The 22398-nt window shown below is 39.4% G+C and overlaps 1 protein-coding gene across 1 annotated transcript in view; it reads left to right on the forward strand.

Moving 5' to 3' along the window:
* Positions 1 to 693: 693 nt before the first annotated feature.
* DNAJC15 (DnaJ heat shock protein family (Hsp40) member C15) overlaps positions 694 to 22398 on the forward strand; it is a 71441-nt gene continuing 49736 nt past the window's right edge. The window contains exon 1 of the mRNA XM_029936686.1: positions 694 to 831. Coding sequence (XP_029792546.1) covers positions 727 to 831 — 105 coding nt within the window. The 5' untranslated portion in view covers positions 694 to 726. The remainder of the gene's footprint in view (positions 832 to 22398) is intronic.

Raw genomic sequence — 22398 nt, forward strand, 5'->3', positions numbered from 1 at the left:
TTGGAAAACACTTCACTGGCTTCATTTGTTGGTTAATTTTTGCACCAAAAGGCTTCACTTAAAAATTTATGGGTCTTTCTACATCCAAGTCGGCACAAAACCATTTGTGGGGAGTGAGGGTTTTTTTTTCCTTGCTTCTGTTTCTTCTTTGTAATTTCATCTTAAATATAACCAACCATGCGGAGGGAAGGGTAGAATACGCAAATTGCCGCTTCTATTGCTTTTGCGGGTCGGAGAATTGCAGCATTGAACAAAATTATGATCAGTAGTTGAGGGGGTGAAGAAAGGTCTGGTGTGGGTCAGGGACCTTCAGGCACTGCAGGTGGAGCCTCTGGGTGTCCCCTGAACAGCCATTTGATAAGACCAACACCAGACCTATAAGGGCTTAAATCCTGGCCCCTGGTAGCGAGGAGCGTTGGGGAAGAGCCAGGCTCCACCACACAATGCCCAGGAGGCCCAACGTTGCCTTTGGGCCTTCGAATCTTAATCAAACAAAAAACCCTACACGTCCAAGGGGTCTCAGCTCGGGAGTCTGACCCTTGGTTTCGCTGGGACAAAGGGTCAGAGCCCCCGTGAGAACGAGATCTTCTGGGGCCCCGCCCTCCATTGGGGCAGCGGGGGCGGTGCCTGCTAGACCGGCGAGCGAACCACCCTAACTAGTTTGTCCCTGCGGCCGTCCCGTAGGCGACGCCCCCGCGCACGGACTCTTCCTAGCGTCTCATTGCCATGGCTGCCCGTGGCTGCGTCGCTCCGGCAGGCGAGGGTCTGCGTTACGCGGAGTACTCCCCGCCCGCGACCAAAAGGTCCGACGCGGACATCGACCACGGACTGGTGAGTCCCGCCGGCTGTTCCCGCTCCTCTCGGGGCCTGCCTGCCGGCAACCCCCGGACCCCTGGAGGCTGTGCGGCGCTCCTCACCCCACTCCCGCGTCGAGCCGTGGTTGTCCCGGCTTTCACATCTTTGTCCCATCCCCTCGTCGTGCGCCTAGTTGTGCTCCGTGCCGGCCTTGACGACTAGGCGTGTGTAGTCCCTGTTCCCTCAAGGAGCTTACAGTCTAGTCACGGAGATGGGCCAGAAGACCGGCAGTTGCAAGTACCGTGTGATAAGTAGGGTAGGATGGGTTCACCTATCAGGTAGGCGGAGACCCCAGTCCAGTCTTGCGGGTAGGGGGTGAAGTCAGGGGAGGCTTCTTGGAGAAAGATGCTTAAAAACTAAGATCTGAAGGATGAGTGGCAGTTAACTCGGCGAAAGGAAAAGGAACAAGTGTTTCAGGCACCAGTAGTAGTAGTAGCTACAAAGTCGTAAGCCAGAGAAACAGGGCCCAATTGGAAATTTCAAGTGGTTTATTCAGGCTGAAACGCAGAGCTGGGACAAGTAAGCGTCCAATAGAAGCATAACGCAAGCCACATATATATCTTTAAGTTTTCTATAGCCATAGTTAAAATGTGAGAAATAGGTGAATTTAATGTATTTTTGTGTTTATTTTTGAGAGAGAGAGCGCGATCGAGGGGGAAGGGCAGAGAGTGAGGGAGACACAGACCCTGAAGCAGGCTCAAGGCTCTGAGTTTTCAGCGCAGAGCCCCATGCGGGAGTGGAGGGGCCTTGAACTCACAAACCAGATCATTACTGGAGTTCAAGGCAGATGTTTAACTGACTGAGCCACCCAGGTTGCCCCCAGGTGAATTTTATTTTAACAGTGTATTTTATTTAGTCCACCGTATCCACAATAATATTTTGACATGTAATCAATATAAAATTATTGAGGCATTTTATATCCTTTTTTATATTGTACCAAGTCGTTGAGATCCAGTGTGTATTTTACACTAACAGCACTTGTCACAATGAGCCTAGCCAGATTTCAGGTGCTTAGCCACATGTAGCTAGTGGCTGTTAATCCATGCAGTTGCCAGGTAGAAATGGGGGCTAGAACATGAAGTATCTGGTAAAGCACGTGAATGAATTGGGATATCCTGAGGGCACTGGTACCATTTTGAGGAGTTTTAAGCAGAGAAGTGACAGGCTGGGCTCTTGTAAAGTTCTCTCAGGCTTTGTGTAGGAAAGGTGGAGGAAGTCTAGAAACATGGCTGTTTTGTTTCTTTTTCACATGGCATTCCATGCAGTGCCAGCCCCCAACGATATAGACCTTGCCTTTAGATGCACAGCACTTACTGTCCCATACCATTTGTTGACTGCCGGAGTCCAGCTCCAGCAGGTCCAGGTTCCCTGAAGGATTGATGGTGTCGGCAAAAGGGAATGAGCGAGCCCCCAGTTTCTTTCTGATCACTAGGCAGGCATCTCTGCTCTGTTTTGGTGTCTATTTATAGGTCAAGCGATAACATGACAACAGAAAATAGAATTCTTTTACAGTGGCTAATTTTTTGTGATAAGATGCCTTTTTTTAGCGAAAGTGTACAGAAACAGGTTTTAGGGAAGTATTCTTGTAGAGCCATTCCATTCATTCTTGGCGTCAGTCCCCCAGATTAAGAAAGTAACAAACCTCTCTTATTTTGCACGGGTTGGTCTTTTGACAAGATTTATGACTTTGTCTTTAATTGACAAGTTATAACCGAGTCATGTAGCACACTTACAGTGAGGTTAAGTAAATCTTATAACCAAGAGAATAACAGATGTTTTTAGTAAAAAACAGGGTAACATACACAGTATTTAAGTTAGTAACGCTAAAATTAAAACATAGGTTAAGTTGTATATGGATAGGCTAGGAGTTATTTTATCTAGCTCATTAACCACATGAGAAAGAATGCCTGTTAACAAGTTGCTTGAGCAAGCCCTGTCTTTGATGTAAGCACAATGGGGGCCCTATGTGTACTGGCCTTGCACCCGGCTTTCTATTTTCTTATCCAACGTCATAACTGAGGTCAGTACAAGGGAGGGTATTTGTAGAATTGGACCTTGGGAAAGGACTGTGTTCTGTCCTTGTTTTCTGTTTCTTATCTCCATATTAGGCTTCTTTTCTCCGGGCCAGACTTAAATTCACTTCTTGTGTTTTTAACCCCTTCATAGTCTATGTTTCAAATCTACAGAGGCCTATTGGAAGAGTCAACGAACATCTACAGCGCTTTGATCTAAAATCTCCTTTGTAGGGGTAGGAATATGTTTCTCCTCAGGAGGTATCTGTGTGGGGAAAATCAGTCTGATTTGGAATATTGTGAGGTCTAGTCAATAGCAGCAGGCTCATTCCCAACATGAGCCAGTAGTAGCAGAGGGAGATACCAGTTTCGCTTCTCATGGCAGGAGTTGTGCCAGCGTCTGCCATTTCCTCTCTGGGACTGTGTCATCCAGTGAGGCCGGTGCGGCTCCCAGCAGTTGACTACTGGAAAATGACATTTTTTATGTTGACCTGTCATTTTCTGGTATTTTTCTAAGCTTCCTAAGAGAGGGATTGGGAATTTACTTCTAGTAAGCACTCAGTTTGTGGGCACTCAGTTATCCTCACTTGATTAACTGATACATTTCTGGAGCAGTCAGATGCGCTTGCCTGGGAAGGTTTCTCAAAGCAATGTGTTTTCATTCAACAGACGTTTCTTGAATACTGCTAGATGTCAGTTATTATTCTAAGACCTTGGGTTAGGTAAGTAAACAAAACAGGTGAACATTTGAGGTAGTAAGCTCTGAGCTCGTACTTGCCTGATTCATTCCATACCACAGCCCTGTGAGGAAAGTCCCTTTTATTTCTCATTTAAGAAATGTGGTGAGTAACGTACCCAGGATCATTCTCCTAATAAGCTACAGACCTAGGATTCCCTCTGCCCTTTCCACTATGACTTGCTGACTTCTGAGAAATAAGATTTTTAAGTGTAATGTCCAGTCTGTGGTGGAGACCAGATGAAGTTATTAGGTTGGCTAGAGGAATCTCTTTATGGAGCGTTGTAAAAATCTCAGTACTGGACTGATTTGCTAGGCAGTTGGGATCTCTGTGGTATTTTGAAGATAGAAGTAATATTGGTGATCTTTCACATCTATAGGTACTTTTCACATCTGTAGGTATGTGTAGTATTTAAGATATCAGTTAGGAGATGTCTTCAGTAGTCCGGGCACATAAAGGCTGAAGTGTAGGCCAGCAATTCTAAAGGGATTCCTGTCCAACCTCGTGCCCCCTTTTTTATAATAAATATTTTGTAAAGTCTCCTGTAATATCCTAAAATGATATTCATAGGTAATGAAATATACTTATAAAAATTACTTGTAAAAATCAATGCAACGCAGGGTGCCTGGGTGGCTAAGTTGGTTAAGAGTCTGACTCTTCTTTTCAACTTAGGTCATGATTGCATGGTTCACTAGATCAAGCCCCACCTGGGGCTCTGCACTGACATTGTGGAGCCTGCTTGGGATTCTCTCTTTCTCTCTGTCTCTGTCTCTCTCTCTCTGTCTCCCTCCCTTTTTCTCCCTCTCCCTTCCTCCCCCCTCTCAAAATAAATAAACTTAAAAAAAAATCAATGCAATGCTTTAATTGAAACAAAAGGTGAAATATTTTATTAGAAAATAACATGTTTGCTATTTAGGTATATAAATGCTCAGGTATGGTTTATTAGAAGATATAAGGAAGTAATCGGTTGCTGGCATATTGCTCCAATGCAAAGAATCACTGAGTGTGGCAACTATAAATGCAGAATGATTTCACATGGATTATACTGGCATTTCAGATACTGTAAGGGCCATTGTCATTGACAAAGTGATTTTTCCCAATTTGTTAACAATTTTTGGTAAAAGTTTGAACACAACAAAGAGGAATCTTCCCTCAATTTACATAAATAATAGTTGCAATTTTGAAAAATTCAGCCTTCTTTAAAACAGTGCAAAAATGATACAGTTTTTATATACTATATTATAAAGTTTTAGACTAAGGTGATCATAAATAGGCTTTTCACCTACTTAATGTCCAGCAGAGTCTTTTAAAATCCTGAGGGATGCGGACACTTCTCTGTTACTCAGGGTTGTCTCATACATTTCAGGATTTCTAGGATGAATAGTCCCCCATTCACTAAATACCCTCTGTCCTATTGAAATTATTGTGACAACCAAAAGGTCCTCACAGATTTTCAAAATGTCCCTAAGGGCCTGTTCTGCTTCTGTTGGAATTATTGGGCCAGGTAACGACCACTGATGTGTTAGAAGATAAGAGAATGATGATAATTTTGGGAGACCTTGGAAGTACTGAAATGATGGGAAGCTGACAAAGAGTAAGTGTTGGGAAAAAATAACAACCCAGGAGCGGGACGTATGGGGAGTCTTACTGAAAATAGTACAAAATAAAATACCAAGGAGTGGAAGAAGAAAGTTTTTACATTGTTTTTTTAAAAGATGCAGTTTCTTTTAAAGTTGTTGAAATAAACTGTCTGCAGCTGTAGATGTTAAATAAGTCTTTGTCAGGTAAAATTCCCTTTAGGGAGTAGGAATTAATGTGCAATAATCAGTTTAGGAGATTAAAAAGATAAAAATTTAGGCAAAAATACCTGTGTAGTACCTTGAAAAAAATAGTAGCTTATAATGAATTGTTTAATAGAGGTCATGGTCAGATTTTGCTTGGTAGCCAAACTGGTTCTCATAGGAAAGTTGAGAAGAAACTTTAATGTTAAGAAGAGAATATTACCAATCTTTAAAGCATTTTGAAAAAACCCCAATTTGTATGAAATGATAGCCGTCAGTTTTCGGTACTTTCCCCAAAAGCGTAACTCGTAGTGTTAGTAGGATAGTGTAACATGTAATTAGCCACATATACATTTCAATATAGGTCAACTTGAAAACTAAAACCTTTCAAACATGTAAATCATTACGTACTTATTACCAAAACAAATCACTTCTATTTATCAATCGCAATTTGATTTAAAATGTTTACCTTGAAGCTTTCCTTTGAACAAATCACACGAATGATATACTGTATATCCATATTTTTAGTTTTATATACTTTCCTCACTGTATCATAAGCGGAGGTTAACTTTATATCATAAGGCTAAAATCTAAGTTCCACGGGCCAGGACTTTGCTTGCTGTCTGTTTTTCCAGCATTTATAATAGTGCCTGATAGTGATAAGCTTTCCAAAAAAAAATTGCTGAATGAATAAATGTTATTCTGGAATGGGAAGGAATGAGAACTATTCTCTCAGTGAATGGAGTTAATAAGAATTTCCAGTTGCCTAACCACTGAGTCCTACAAACAGAAGTACAAAATTCAGCTGCCTAAAATGTCGCTTATTATGTTCTCTCCCCTACAAGCTGATTTCTTCTTTCCCCTATCGTGAATAATGCCATTATCAACTCTGGTTGTTTCTTTACTTCCAGCCTTCTCTGTCAGTCCATTATCCTGATCTTTGATTTCTTTCTCTGACCCTGCCACGCTATTCTGTTAGTCCTTATCATCTCTCCCCTGGCCTATTGGTTTTTTTTTTTTTTTTTTAACATCTATTTATTTATTTTTGAGAGACAGAGAGAGACAGATCATGAGGAGGGGAGGGGCAGAGAGAGAGACACACACAGAATCAGAAGCAGGCTCCAGGCTCTGAGCTGTACGCATAGAGCCCGACCACAGAGCCCTACGCAGAGCTCAAACCCAGGAACTATGAGATTATGACCTGAGTCGAAGTCGGATGCTCAACCAACTGAGCCACCTAGGCACCCCTCTCCTGGCCTGTTGTAATAGCCTTTAAAAAACGGCTCTCTTTGCTTCTGGTACTTGATCCTTTTTAAACTTCACACTATCATCAATTATTTTTATAACCTTTTTATAAGTTTCTCATGGTCCAAACTTTCCTCAGGGTGGTATACAGGACTTTCCATGAACTGGAAACAGCTTACCCCAACCCCATTTTCTATCCCCTACACTGCCCATGCTGTGACTTTACATACCGTAGTTTTCTCCTCTGTCTGAAATTCTTTGCCCAGCAAACTCCTATTCATTTTTTAAGACTCAGGTTACTGATTTGGAGCCTTGCCTGACTCAAGTTCCCCTTCTCTAGTAATGTTTCCTCTTGTTTACTTCCTCAGAAAGTTGTGCAGTTTTTTTACTAAAATATTTCTTATTTCAAAATATTTCGTCTCTGGAGCACCAGGTGGCTCAGTCAGTGAAGCATCTGACTCTTGATTTCGGCTCAGGTTCAAGCCATGTGGCGGAGTCTATGCTGACAGTTCAGAGTCTGCTTGGGATTCTTTCTCTCCTTCCCTTTTTATGCCTTTTCCTTGTGAGTGTATACTCTCTCTCTCAAAATAAATAAACTTTAAAAAGTTATTCATCTTTGTGTAAGCACCTAGGCTGTGAGGTCTTCTGGGCATGAACTTTTATATGCTTCTGTGATTGGCACTGTAATTGACACAGGGTAGTTACTTAATTGCTTATTAAATGAAAAGCTATTAACTTTATTACTATTGAGTGACTTAAACCTGAGTGTTCCAGTCTGACATTGATGAATGTGTTTTATTCTGTAGGATTTCTCCTTTATGTTAGCCTCTAGGGGAGAACAGGAGTCTTTGTCTTCCCTAGCACATTCTGAGTAAATGTTTGTATATGTATGAGGTAAATGCTGAGTAAATATTCGTGGTATGAGTCAATAGTCTCCATCTTGACTTTCTCCATCACAAGTATCTTTCTAAGGCAGAATAATTGTTTTCCTTCTTCATTTCCTACGGGTACCACTATTGTCTATCTTGAACTTAAATGTTACAGTCTCCATAGAAGTTTCAGCATTTTATAACACTTTCAGGCAGTTTATATTTATTGAGAAGGTTATTTGCTGCTTATGCTCTTTTGAAAGAATAAAATGCCTTAGGGAGTTAGTAAAGAAATTTGATGCTCTTTTTCCTTCCCCCAGTGGTAGCAGCTATGATGGAGTGAGCTGTTTTCCCAGTTTATAGAAATTCTTGGATTCATAGTAGTGGAACATTTAAGTTTTTTGGGTTTTTTGTTTGTTTGTTTGTTTTCTGGTGGAGATTTGAAACTAGGTGACAGTAACAGATACCAGACTTGGCCCATTTGTTGATTTGCTGGTATTTAAATAGTGCTTCTCCTTTTTGAAATATTCCTTTTAAACTAAAATTCCTTATAGGCAGGGACCAAGTTTTAAGAATCCTCATTCTCTCAACTCTCAACATAGTACCAGTAACCTGGTTACTGCTCCATTAATTTTTATTGACTATTTAAATTAGCAATGGAATGAAACAACTGGATAGGAAAAAAATATAGGATGAGAGAAATGTTTTATAGAATTATGAACTGATAGCCCTAAGGAATAAAAAAATAATAAATGAGACTCTATTGTTTCACTTTTTAATGATAAAGAGAAGGCTAAAATATAAGCATCCAATAGTACGTGAAGTCAGAGTACTCATAATACTGATTTCTGATGTGCTTTTCCAGGTTTTGGTAATTTTATTGCTTATTACCTCCAATAACACAGTCTCCAACTCTGTTTTTAAAGTTTGTCAATTCATTCAGTTTAATATAAAAAAAATTTTTTTTGAGCCCCAAATATATGGAAGCTATTGACTAGGTGTCTGTAGGGAGAATATGGATAAACCAAGATTGCCACTCTCAAGGACAGGGTCAGCAAATTTATTTTGTAGGGGACTAAATAGTATTTTAGGTTTTGCAGGCTACATGGTCTCTGGTACACTACTGAACTCTGCCATTGTAAAGCAAAAAGTGGTCATAGATAATGCATAAATGTGGCTGTGTTCAAACAAAACTTTATTTACAAACACTTTTGGAAGGTCAGATTTGGCCTGTGGGCTAGAGGTTTGCCTGCCACTGCGCTAGAAAGTAAATTGGATCACATTTAAATACGTAATTCAAGACTGGATCTATTACGTGCTGTCATTTATTTGTTCATTCATTGAACACTTATTTATTGAGTCTTACTTAAAACCTCTAGAAGAAAAAACGGGCAGTCATTTCTTTGGTATTACAATATGTTTTAGATACATCTCTTCAGACAAGAGACACAAAAGCAGTCTGCCTCCGTGTGAGATATGGAGTCTCGTTTTACTAGGCTAAGTACTGTAGTAAGTACCAAGATGAATCAAACATGGTTTTTGTCCTCAAAGCCCTTGAAAATCATTTCATTTTTCAAGAGAAGCTAGAAAGAGAAAAAACAACTGTAGCTTATATCAAGGGAGGAAAAATCAGGGAAAATATGTTGGGATAAGTTTGTGGATATGCCTGAATGGCAGGTTAAGGAATGAGTACTGACTGTATCTAGGGACTGTTGAAGTTTTGTCGGTGCTGTGTGATCCGCAGTAGGCTTCAGGAAGATTAAGTGTGGAGCAGTGTTTAAGAAGGGCAGAGGATGGAGGAGCAGACGCGCAAGACCAGATAAGATTGCATTACAACGGGCGGCCCTCTGGAGTCTGGGGCCCTAATGGCAGCTGTAATAGTGGTGGTAGCTAAACGTTTTGTGCCTGACGTTAGGCTAAGTCATTAAATGCGTGAACTCATTTAGTCCATGTAATAACTCTGTGAAATGTAGATACTGTTATAATCCCCCACTATGGATGAACAAATCGAGGCTTAAGGCAGTGAAATAATTTGCCCAAGGTCACACAGTTGATGTGTGGATGAGCCCCAAAGGTCTTCTGCTGTCTTTACTCTGCTTTTACTCAAAAGACTTTCTATCTTCATTCCCCTTCAACCTATCTGTGTCCTCAGAGTCTAACCAGGATAACAGACACATTTAAATGATGTAAAACAACGGAAATGGAGTGCAGAGAGTTGGTTTTACAGGGGAAGGAGTTGTTGAGGCAGTCCAGAGGCTGAGGGCGGTTACCAGCCACTAGCGCTCTCGGGCTGCAGGGTCAAAAGGAAGAGGTGGTGTTTTCATGGCCCCTCTGCTGTAACCTGACCATGGGGGTCTGTGCAGGTGTGCGGGGTGGGGGGAGGTGGGGCCACGGAGACACTGCTGCTGCTAGAGCTGCTGCAGGGCAGAAAAGAAAGGGGAGAGGTACCCTGGCCTTTTCTTTTTCCCTTCCCTCCTGTCTCCCACTGTCGCGTCCCCTTCCTCAGACTCACCTGGAGCCAGGAAAAGAACAGAGCAGGGAAAAGCCGGGGAATGGATCAGTGAATACAAACAGGTCTGGGACCAACACACTCACTTTATCTATTTTCAGCTATAAGGTGATTTGAATTTCACAGATGTGAGAAATTTGAAAGCATAGTCTTCCTCCAAAGCAGTGTTACAAAACACTATTTATACATGGTGTGTATTCCCTTAGCCCACAGGGGTCTTTAACTCACAGTGTAAGGCAGCGAATTATTTCAGGGACTCCATTTTCACTGTCTTACGTACTCTGAATGTTATTTAAATGCTGTTAGGGATTAAATAAACTTTATTAGCTCTCATGAAAATCTGATCACCATATATAACTTTTTTTCTGTTAAACTTTCTAATTTAAAATTAGATGTTTTTTCAACTTCAGTTTTAGAGCTACAGAAAAGTGAGAAGCTAGCACGCAGGAGCCTTAGGTACCCCCACTCAGTTTCCCCTTTTAACACCTGGTGTAGTATGTGGTACGTTTGTTATAATTAACAAACCATTGTCGCTTCATACATTATTAACCAAAGTCTGTACTTTATTCAGAATCTCTTTGTTTTTCCTATAGTCCTTTTAATGTTCCAGGGTCACATCCAGGGAACCACATTACATTTCGTTTTCATGTCTCTTTTGGCTCCTCTTGGCCAGTTTCCTCTGACAGTTTCTCAGACTTGCCTTGTTTCTGACGACCCTGACAGACTTGAGGAATATTATTCAGATATTTTATAGAGTGCCCCTCCACTGGAATTTGTCCATATGGAAGGCACATACTATAAACCTGATTTCTCACTATGTAAGTTCTCCTTGATCTAATCTGATGAAGTATTTGCCTGGGTTCTCCACGGTAAAGTTAACTGTTTTTTCCCCCTTTCCCTTGTCCTACTGTAAGTTTTGAAAGGGAGTCACTATGTATGGCCTACATTTAAGGAGTTGGGAGTTTTGCTTCCCCTCCTTGGGGGTGGAGTTCTTTATAAAATTATTTGGAATTTTGCTACACAGGAGGTTTGTCTCTGTCCCCCATTTATTCATTTACTCAATCATGCATTTATATCCATCTGGATTCATACTTTGGGTTATAACAGTATTATTTATTTTGTTTAAATTATTCTGCCTTTGGCCTTAGTATCTCTTTCAGTTGGCTCCCATATACCTTTGACACACCCCATTATTATAGGGGTTTTTTGAACACTTCCTTACTTTTGGCACTATAAGGTGTTCTAGGCTCATTTTGTATATTTCTTGCTCCTGTCTTAGAGTCAGCCATTTCTCTAAGAAGGCTTGTGTGTATAACATTTTATCTCATGGGAAACTTCATTCTGGATCACAACTCTGGATCCCGATAGTTTCATTTTTATCCTCTTACCCAACTTGTTCCCATTTTCCTTACCTTCCCCTTGTGTAGCTGATGAAGTATGATAGTAAAAGATTTCCTTGTCTTGGAGTAAGTGGCTGCACTTTCAGTCCACTAGAGAATGTGGCATTTCTCCTACAGCTTCAGCAATGAATGCTCTTTTTTGTTTTGTTGGTTGGGCTTTATTTTTGTTTTTCAGTATCTGCTAACAGAGAATGTCAGGGGATTATGAAATCAAAGAGAGAGAGTCATCAATTTTTCTATATTTATCATTATATTTCAAGTTTGTTACAGAGCCTAACTGGGTCAGTGACCAGAAGTGCCTACCTCCAGGTATATGATAAAATAGCACATATTCCTCTAAGTGATATATTATGGTCTTCCAGAGAATAATTTCCACTTCCTTTCGGCATACTTGGAATTTCACCATAACTATCATCTCCATGGCAACTGAAAAAATAGTTTTGGGGGTGCCTGGGTGGCTCACTCAGTTAACTGAGTCGGTTAAATTGGTCCAACTTCTGTTCAGGTCATGCTCTCATGGTTTGTGAGTTCGAGCCCCACATCCGGCTTCTGCTCTCAGCACATGGCCCACTTAGCTCCTCTGTCCTTCCTCTCTGCCCCTCCCCCATCACGCTCGCTCTCTCCCTCAAAAATAAACATTAAAAAAGTAGTTTTGTATAGCAGGTATATAGAATTGACGAGATAAGAACTAAGCCAGCCATGAAATCAGTTACAGATAGTACTACAAATAGCAGTTTTTCCCTCAAATACTGCCTACCTGCAATGATGTTATAGTTTTATTCACCAAGAACTTTAGGAATACTATTAAGTACTATATAGTAATAAAAATATGGTTTTAGTAAAAGTAGTAGATTTTTAATTTTTTAAAATATTTTTATTTATTTTTGAGAGAGAGAGACAGACAGCATGAGCAGGGGAGGGCAAGAGAGAGAGGGAGACACAGAATCTGAAGCAGGCTCCAGGCTCTGAGCTGTCAGCACAAGAAACGTGAGATCATGACCTGAGCCGAAGTCGGATGCTTAACTGACTGACCCACCCAGGCGACCCCAAATTAGTAGATTTTTAAACAGTTTTTATTTTATTTTTTTTTTAGAGAGAGAGTGTGATCAGGGGAGAGGGACAGAGGGAGGCAGAATGTTTTATTTTTATTTATTTTTTTATTTTAGAGAGAGAGCATGCAAGTAGGGGAGAGAATAGATGGAGAGAGAGAATCGTAAGCAGGCTCCATACTCAGCATAGAGCCTAATGCAGGGCTTGATGCCCCAACCCTGCAATCACGACCTGAGCCGAAATCAAGAGTCAGACACTCAACTCACTGAGCTGCCCAGGCGCCCCTTTTGCAGTGTGTGGCTTGAACTCATGACCCTGAGATCAAGACCTGAGCTGGGATCAAGAGTCAGACGCTTAACCGACTGAGCCACCCAGACATTCCTGTGAAGAGTTTTAAATAGAAGTTTTAAAAAGTGCTCTGAATTGATACCCAATTTGTAGATTCCTTTAACTGAGGCAGGGTAACCCGTTTCAACCTTTCCTTCCATTCTAGAAAACTTGTACTACTATGTAAACTACATGGAATATCATATAGTTTAGAACTGTTGACTCATTCATTTTCATTTCTAAGTGTCAACACGTCTCTTTTTTTAATTTTTAAAAATATTTACTTATTTTTGAGACAGACAGAGAGCGTAAGCAGGGTAGGGGCAGAGAGAGGGAGACACAGAATCCAAAGCAGGCTCCAGGCTTGTGCTGTCAGTACAGAGCCCGGTAACCTGAGCTGAAGTTGGATACTTAACAGACTGAGCCACCTAGGGTGTCCCTAACACATCTATTTCTGATATTGAAGTTGTCTACGTTGGCATCATAGGGATTTTTGACTCAGATTTTGTAGAGGATCACTTTAGGTCCTTGTACTATAAATTCACTTTTGGGGGCGTCTGGGTGGTTCAGTTGGTTAAGTGTCTGAGTTTGGCTCAGGTCATGATCTCACATTTCATAAGTTTGAGCCCTTCATCTGGCTCTGCACTGACAGTTCAGAGCCTGGAGTTGGCTTTGGATTCTGTGTCTCCCTCTCTCTTTTCCCCACCCCCGACTTACACTCTGTCCCTCTCTCAAAAATTAACAAACATTAAAAATAAATAAATGAATTCTTTTTTTTAATTTACTTTTGGTCAGTACAAGTTTTTTCTCCAAATTTGCCCTAAAACTCTGCCTCTTAATTTTTTCAAATGTAAGTTCTTTTATAAAGTGAAAATTTTCATACCTGTCTCCTGCTTCCATAATATTAGAAATATTTTCTATTTTTATTCATTGAATGTATGAAAATAAGATAGAATGGTATGATCTGCATGAATGTACTGAGTTGATGGTGTGCATGCAAATGGTTAAGGAGGAAGTAAACTAACAGTTAATGTCTGCTAAGTGATTACATTTTCCCATTTTTCATCATAACCCTGTGAAGTTAGATGCTACTTTTCACCATTTTACATATAAGAAAACTGAGGACCAAAGAGTTCTCAAGGTCACATAGCTGGTAAGTGGCAGGACCAGGATATGAAACCAATTTTGACTTTGAAAGTCCTTGACTTTTTCACTAGATGATATTGCTGCTTCATCATTTAGATATTGGAAATTGATGAAATCCAACTCTAAGAAATGATTTATAGTCCTGATATATGTGGTAATTTTCGGAGGCTTCAGATGCTTCAAGATAGCTTAAAAATTCTTAAACCTTGAAGCAGAGTTAATTTTATTCCACCTTAACTCAGAAAGGAAGAAAAGAATACTGTGTAATGAAATTTAAGCTGTAAGCATTACCACTCTAAGAAATTGTTGCCTAAAGTAAAATAGGTTCTTGTAAGGGAGTAAAAGTAGCTTTCAGAACGTGGCATGATTTGCAAGCAAGAAGAATAAGCCAAGCCACATAGTGTTGCAGGAAAGGTGTGCATCACATGTAATCTAAAAGTTTAGGGAGTACTTGCCAGGGCCTCTAAAGTCAGCATAAGAAGAGCTTGTAGGAGTACATGATAGAGAAGAGGCTAGCGAGAATGCAGCAAGATCATTTTTATGATCAGGGGGCAAAATTAAGTGCAAGGATAAAAAGGGAGATGCCAAAGACCAGAACATTTGCTTTTATTGAAGAGTGCCAGGAAGAATTTGTTTTTAAAGTTTATTTGAGAGTCGATAGGTCAGTGCATATTTCAGATATGCCCTAACGTATTTAATTATCCCCCTGTTGTTGGGTATTCTAATTGTTTCCAACTTTTTATGTTTTCATATTATGAATACTGTAGTTATAAATATTCTCATTTTCTTAGTATAATTTTTTTAAATTGTAGTTACTGAGCCTAGTGTCTTGAATACATTTAAGGCTGTTGATTCCGACGCTGAAATTACCCTCAAGACAGATTGTCCCGATTTGAATTCGCAGCATCAGTTCATGAGACTGTTCATTGAATTACTCCCTCAACAACTTGTAAGACTTTGAGTTGTTGGCTAAAAGATATGCTTCTTTTATGTTTTATATTTTATGTTCCCTCCAGAAGAAAAGTTGAAGGAAATATGAGTAATTCCACTTATTTGCTTATTGAAGTGGTCAATTTTATCCACTTCCATACTTAAAAACGGAATGATTTTATATTAAATGTGAGCATGTTGAAAATATAACTTACCGGAAGTCGGGGAGGGAAGATAAGATTTTGTGGAAAATGTAGGAATTATGAGGAGTGAGGGCATCTAGGACTGGTGCTAGAATCTCATTTGGCATTAGAGAGTTAAATGACATTATGTTCTCTAGGTCAATTCAAAACTAATAAATAGGTTAAGACATAAGGTTTTTGTGAATAGGTGTTGAAGTCAGATGGGGATGTTTCATTGAATATGAGCTCACACTGGAAAGATTGATGGGTTTTTATAATCTATTAAAAGAGCATGGCAGTAGTTTTAAATTGTTGCTTGAAGACATCAGGCTTGGTCTGGAATTAGAATACCTCTATTTTAGTATACCAAGGACGGACACTAGTAACCACTGCTAAACCTTGGGAAAGGTATGTCACTTTTTAGGACATCAGTGTCTTCCTCTATAAAATGTAGCTTTTTCTATGCTAGATGTTTTCTATAATTTCTTTCAGCTCTATGATTGTGACATTGACTTACTATATTATAGTCAGATATGACAATCAAACATTGGACACCCTATGGAAACTGTGGAAAATAAAAACAGAAATGTATCTTTTTGTATAAAAATATGATGTCTCTATATCTAGAATAATTTGTGTATATCTGCTTGTACCTTCTACAACAAACAGATAGAAATGGAAATTTTCCAGGGTGCCTGGGTGGCCTAGTGGGTTAAGTGTCCAACTTCAGCTCAGGTCATGATCTTACAGTTTGTGGTTCGAGCCCCACATTAGGTTCTGTGCTGACAGTTCGGAGCCTGGAGCCTGCTTCAGATTCTCTGTTTCCCACTCTCTCTGCCCCTCCACTGCTCGTGCTTTGTCTCTCTCATTTTCAAAAATTTTCTAAAAATTTAAAAAACGAAGTGAAAACTTTCTAGAAAGAGATAACAAATTAGTATATTAAGGGGAGAAGTATGATTGAGTATGGAGGTGGGGGGAAGGGAAAGCTCATTTGTAGAAAGGTGAAAATTGTTTAGAACTGTAATTCAGGGATAGTTTAGAACTCTTAATTCAGGACATCACTGGACATAGAAATAATTTAATAAAAGTACAGTAATAAAATGGTAAAGGAGATCTGTTGGGTAAAAAAGTCTCTTTCCTCCAAATTTTAGAAAACAGAACTAAGGATACTCCTTAAACTTAAAAAGAGATCAGTTTAGGGCCAGTGAATTAAATAGCAGTGATGAACAAGTTAAAGAAACTAACTCTTAGACCTAAATGAACCTTAAAGTGCCCAGAAGACCCAGCTTTTGAGAACAGGTATATCTGAAGCTTCAGACCAAAGAACACATCTCAGAAGTTATGTTTATAGATTTGATGTGTTTAACATCGAGAGCTACAAAGCAGGAATACAGTGCCTACAATAGTTCTTACTTCCTAACAGACATTTTCTAAATGCTGTAGTTGTTTTTCAGTATCATTCTGAGTTAGTTTTGTGATCAGAATTTTGCTTCAAAAACCTTGTCTGTTTTGGTCTGTCCACTTAATCTTGAGATGATTCCATGTTGTTAAATAGATGAAAGGTTGACTTTATGCTTTATGAGTTGTCTGGTCTAATCTGTTTAAAATATTCCTTAAGTAACTAGTCTAATCTGTATTTAACATTTTATAGATATTTCATCTATTCTAAGATGATCCCTGCCCTCTGACACATACATATTCACTTGCAATGACCTAAGGTCACAATGAATTAAGGGCAAAACCCTAATCAGAAGTCAGGTTTCTCAGCTTCTAACCTTTATTTTGTCTCTATACGTTCCCTTTTCCCTCCTTGGCCTAACCTTGACTGTGTCCTTCAGTTTTATCTGGATTCTTCTCAGAAGCTATCTGTTGCCCAGAAGCAGAATATTCAGTCAACTGGCCATCTGTCTGATATACATCCATCCTGTCAATTAACTACTAACTTGTTTAGCCCATACTATATTTTGGGAATATGAAGATGAAAAGAGCCTACTTTTTGCTCTCTAAAGGCTCAGTTTAGTAAGGGAGACAAGTTACGAAGTTGTAGTCTGGGATCACAATGGAGAAAAACTGGGAAGTGGAGAGGTGGTATTGATGTTGGAAGACGGGAGATTCCGATGACTTTAATTTCTTTCATATCTGGGAGTTTACTTGATCTTTTGCCTGTCTAGAGTAGTTCCATTTTCCTTCTTTCCTGTTTAGTAGCTGAAAAGCTGTATTCCCAACACTCTTCTCTGTTAGGGATATCTGTCCCCTTTTCATGAAGGGTGGTGACCTAGAAGAGCAGGCAGGGATTAATGGAGTTGGGGAGGTTGGTGGGGATATGACTCTGGTACCTCTGCTCCCTTCCTCACCGCCAGCAGCTTCAGAGGAAGGAGAATTTATTTTGAGACAAAATGCTGTAGTCTGGATATAGGGTTGGGGCCAGTTCCAAGGGGAAATGTGTAAGAGTAAGTACAGGTTTCTTTTGACAGCCTCTATGAAATATCTGCCAAAGCCCTCATTCACCCTCTCAATTCCACAGCTCCCCACTACTTTAATTTATTGGCTAAATGAAATAAAGATATTAAAGTGAGGCCTTCCCCTCTCAAGTTAAACCTAGTGTTAAAGTGAAAGTTTTTACAAAATTTCTAATGCCAATTACTGTATTATTATAGTTTTATATACTTAGAGTTTTTAGTTAGTGCATCCTTTTCCAAAATTGATGAACTGTGTTAAAATTAGCAAAGTATGTGCACTAGATTTTTCTTAGCACACTGGCTATATCAGTATGATTGTATAAAACAGTGGGTCTTAACTTCCATGTTCCTACACATTAATATAGCAACAGGAGAAACAGATGGGGTTTACAACCACGACCTTTGTAAGTAGCCTAGAGCATTGTTTTATTTGTTGTCCATAATCTGATTTAAAATCTGAGCCTAAGAATGGAAGTGTCCTATGCATCAACTTTTGAGAACCCTTGACAACTAACATTAGCACACCTTTCTTATCCAAGAAGTATTTCTAGCTAAAAATCTAGTAAGTTTTAAAAGGAATTAAATACATTTATGGATAGATAAAACAATTAAAACAAGCTAGTAAAATTTGAAGACATGCATGTTTTGTTTTAACCTTGTGACTCAGTTTGTAATCTTCGTGAGACTATCTTACTGATCTCTTTCTTTACCGCTAGTGCAGTGCCTGGTCTGTAGTACGCACCCAGATTAAGTGTTGAAATGTTGAATTAATTAGTGAATAATACATGAATCAAAGGGATATGCCTAAAAGCTTTATTTTCTGGTCCTGAAGCAGAAATCTGTATCAGTCAGGATTTTCCAGAAGACAGAATCAGGTAGTATGTATTATTTATTTATTTATTTTGCTGATTTGGCTTATATAATTATGTGGACTGACAAGTCTAAAAGTTGTAGGGCAGGCCTGCAATCTGGAAATTTGCCGCTTATTCTTGAGGCAGAATTTCTACTTCCTCAGGGAAACCTCATTTTTGTTCTTAGTGCTTTTCAGCTGATTCTGTATGAGGCCCACCTATGTTATCAAAGATAAACTACAAGACAATTGATAATAGACCATAGCCACATGTATGAAATGCCTCTACACAATGGTGTTTAATTGACTGGTGTAGCCAAATGGACGTATGAAGTGAACCATCACAGTATCTTTAAGGACTTGAAACCAAATGAACAGCCTGGTTTGGGAAACCTGTGATGAGCCCAGGAGCTCTGTGTGCTCTCTGAGGCATCCAGGGCTAGGGTGATACTCGGGCAGGACTTTGACCAGCTGTGTTTAATGTGAACAAAGAAAGCTGCTTATTAGGAGAAAGTGGAGATAAGGTTTGTATCAGTGGGTCACTGAAGAAATGCAAAATAGTACTTCAAGATTATTCTTAAGAAATCACTATTTATAGCAAGGATTTAAGTGTGGGGAATTTTTGTTAATTATATTAGAAAGTGGAGAAATAGTCAATTGGGTGACGCTTAAGAGTTTTGTTTCTTTTTTTAAATTTTTTTTAATGCTTTTTATTTATTTTTGAGAGACAGTGCAAGCAGGGGAGGGTCAGAGAAAGAGGGAGACACAGAATCTGAAGCAGGCTCCAGGCTCTGAGCTAGCTGTCAGCACAGAGCCCGACGCGGGGCTCGAACTCACAAACCGTGGGATCTGACCTGAGCCGAAGCTGGATGCTTAACCGACTGAGCCACCCAGGCGCCCCAAGAGTTTTGTTTCTTATTATGTTTGGCTTCTGGTTTTGTTTCGTTTTATTGTTTTGCCCTCTTATTTTCTCTCTAGTCTTGTATAAATTAATGCTTGCTTGTAGTTAAAAATTAATCAAGTAACGTTTTAAAACATTTTTTAAAATGTTTTTATTTTTGAGAGAAGGAGGGAGGGAGGGAGAGAGGGGCAGAGAAGGAGGAAGACACAGACAGGCTTCAGGCTCTGAGCTGTCAGCCCAGAGCCCCACCTAGGGCTCAGACCCATGAACCTCAAGATCATGACCTGACCTGAAGTTGGATGCTTAACCGACTGAGCCACCCACATGCCCTTCAAATTACTTTAAAGTGGAGGAAATACAGATGAAGTTAATTTTGCCTTTCCTTTTTATGTAATTTAAGGTTTTCAGGGGAATTGGTATTTTCTTTAACTGTTTGTTTATTTTTGAGAGAGAGAGAGAGAGAGAGAGAGAGAGACAGTGTGGGGGGGCGCGGAGTACAGAGAGAGGGAGACACAGAATCCAAAGCAGGCTCCAGGCTCCAGGCTCCAAGCTGTCAGAGCCTGACATGGGGCTCAAACTCATAAACTGTGAGATCATGACCTAAGCTGAAGTTGGAGGCTTAACAGACTGAGCCACCTAGGCGCTCCCAGGGGAATTAGTATTTTGAGAGAGGCTCAAGTGTATTTGCTTTTGGCAATGGATGGTAAAGGCCAGGTAGATTAATGTGGACTAGTCCAATTTAGATATGAAAATCTGGAATTCATGCCAGCTTGAAGATTTTTAGGGAAGGATAATTGTAAGAATTATCTTCCTAATGCCATTTTCTCATGTCTGACACTTTTTCTTGAATGTCAGTTCTCTTTCTCTCTTTCTTTTGATCTGAATGTGCAATACCATTTTTCCCAAATTCTGCTGATTTGCCAGCAGTCTTTCTTGTTTCCTCTCTTTTTTCTTTTCCACTTACGTTGTTTAAATTCAGAGAGCTTTCTTTGTAGAAATTGAACCAAATAATAAGGCAGTATAAAACTCTGAGTTCAGCAGAAAGTGATTTGCTTGTGATTAACCCTTGAGAATTGAGTCACTGCAAGCTAACAAAGAAAGAGTGTTTTTTGATACAGCCTGCTCATTCGTCTTTTCCATTTGTAGATCAGACCTTTTTTCTCCCCAGGTGTTATGAATTCACATACTGCTTTGGTTGGGCTTTACATATTATACTCATCATGGCTTGGTTTTAGAAAAACAAGTATCAAAAGAGAGGTAATGGCCTTCGGTTCCTCTGACTGCAGTCCTGTCACAGACTTTACTCTCAGCAAAAAGGTGACTCATTGTCCAGTTGTTTTAAGGCAAATAACCTTGACATCCCTTCCAACTCCCCAGCTTTATTGAGGTATAATTGATAAATAAAAATTGTATATATGTAAGGTATACTTGCGATTTGATACACATTGTGAAATGATTACTACAAACTAATACGTACATCACCACACATGTGTGTGTGGATGTGTGTGGTGAGAATACTTAAAGACCTACTCTAAGCAAAGTCAAATGTAAAGCTTACTCATAACTGAAAATCTGACCAACATCCATTTCTCCTCCCCACAACCCCTGGCAACTACTGTTTTACTCTCTACTTCTCTGAGATCGTACAGTATTTGTCTTTCTGTGTCTGGCTTACTTCACTTTGCATAATGCCCTTGAGGTTCATCCATGTAATTGCAAATGTTAGAATTTCCTTCCTTTTTATGGGTGAGTAACATCCCTTGTATATATACATATTTTCTCAGTGGCTGTTTCTTTCATATTTCACATCTAGTCTCTCAACAACTCTTAATGCCTTTATCTTTAAAGTATATCCAGAATCTGATCACATTTCCCCAACTCCATCACTAAGCACTTTGGTCCAAGCTACCATTACCTCTTAGATTATTTTAATAGACTCCTAAAGCATCTCCATGACTCTGGCTTTGACATGTTTCTTCTTAACATGACAGCTAGTGGTCATTTTACAATTCTAAGATAATGTTAGGCGTCTTCTCAAAACAATCATGTCTCATATCACTCAGAGAAAAGTTAAAATTTTTCTGTTGATCTCTAAGGCCTGACACGAGCTGTACCCCATGTTACCTTCTGACTTCATTCCCTTATTCCTCCCGCCAGCCCCCTCACTTCCTGCTCTCTGCACACTGGCCTTCTGGGTGTTCACAGACACATCAGGTAGGCCCCTGCTTTGGGGCCTTTGAATGTGTTCCACCTGCCCAGTGATCTTAGATATTGGCTTGGCTTCCTCACTTTCTTCAGTGTTATTTTCATTTTTTTCTAAAAGTCACCTTTGCAGTGAATCAGTCTCTGGTTACTCTATCTAAATTTGCCGCTCTCAGTATATAAATACACAGCCTCTTCTTTACCTGCTTAATATTCTCCATAGCACATAACACTTTATATTGTAAATTTTCCTGATTTATATTGTTTAATGTCTGTTTCTTGTGCTAAAATGTAGCTTCAGAAGGATAAGGATTTTGTCTGATAAATCATCAGGACTTAGAATTGTGACTGGCATATAATATTGTAGGCACTCATTGAGTATTTATTGAAATCAGTCAACCAGTCAAAGATGAGAGATAGCCTCCAAATAGCTACTTGAAAAATACCTAACTCTTTTATTGGGAATTTCTTTATTTTTCTTTGTATAACAACTCAGTCATTTTTTCATGTTTTCCTACATGGACCTGTGGACTATCTCCATTTTTATAATGAAATTCACCTAACATATGACTCTTTACTTCATTTTCTTGGTCACATATGAGACTTTTGGATCTATATTTACCTGGTCCAGATGTTTAGAGACATGATTATGTGTTATTTTCTTAATTAAATTTGACTCTCTTTGTCTATTTTATTTTCCTTTTTCAAATATAACTCTATTCACCAACAGACACCAATGCAGTACTCAAATCAGACAAACTACAAAAGGCATCTGGATAGTGGGGAACCTTCATACGTTCGTTTTCATCTCATTATACAAATTTTTGAAAACCTATTATGTACTGAGTACTGTTAGATTTTGGAAATCTAAAGCGATAAACAGTCCCTACTTCCAGAAAGCTCACATTTTAGAAGGGGTTTGAAATACAGAGGTAAAACCACT

This window comes from Suricata suricatta, chromosome 4 (genome assembly GCF_006229205.1).
Source record: "Suricata suricatta isolate VVHF042 chromosome 4, meerkat_22Aug2017_6uvM2_HiC, whole genome shotgun sequence".
Lineage (NCBI taxonomy): Eukaryota > Metazoa > Chordata > Mammalia > Carnivora > Herpestidae > Suricata > Suricata suricatta.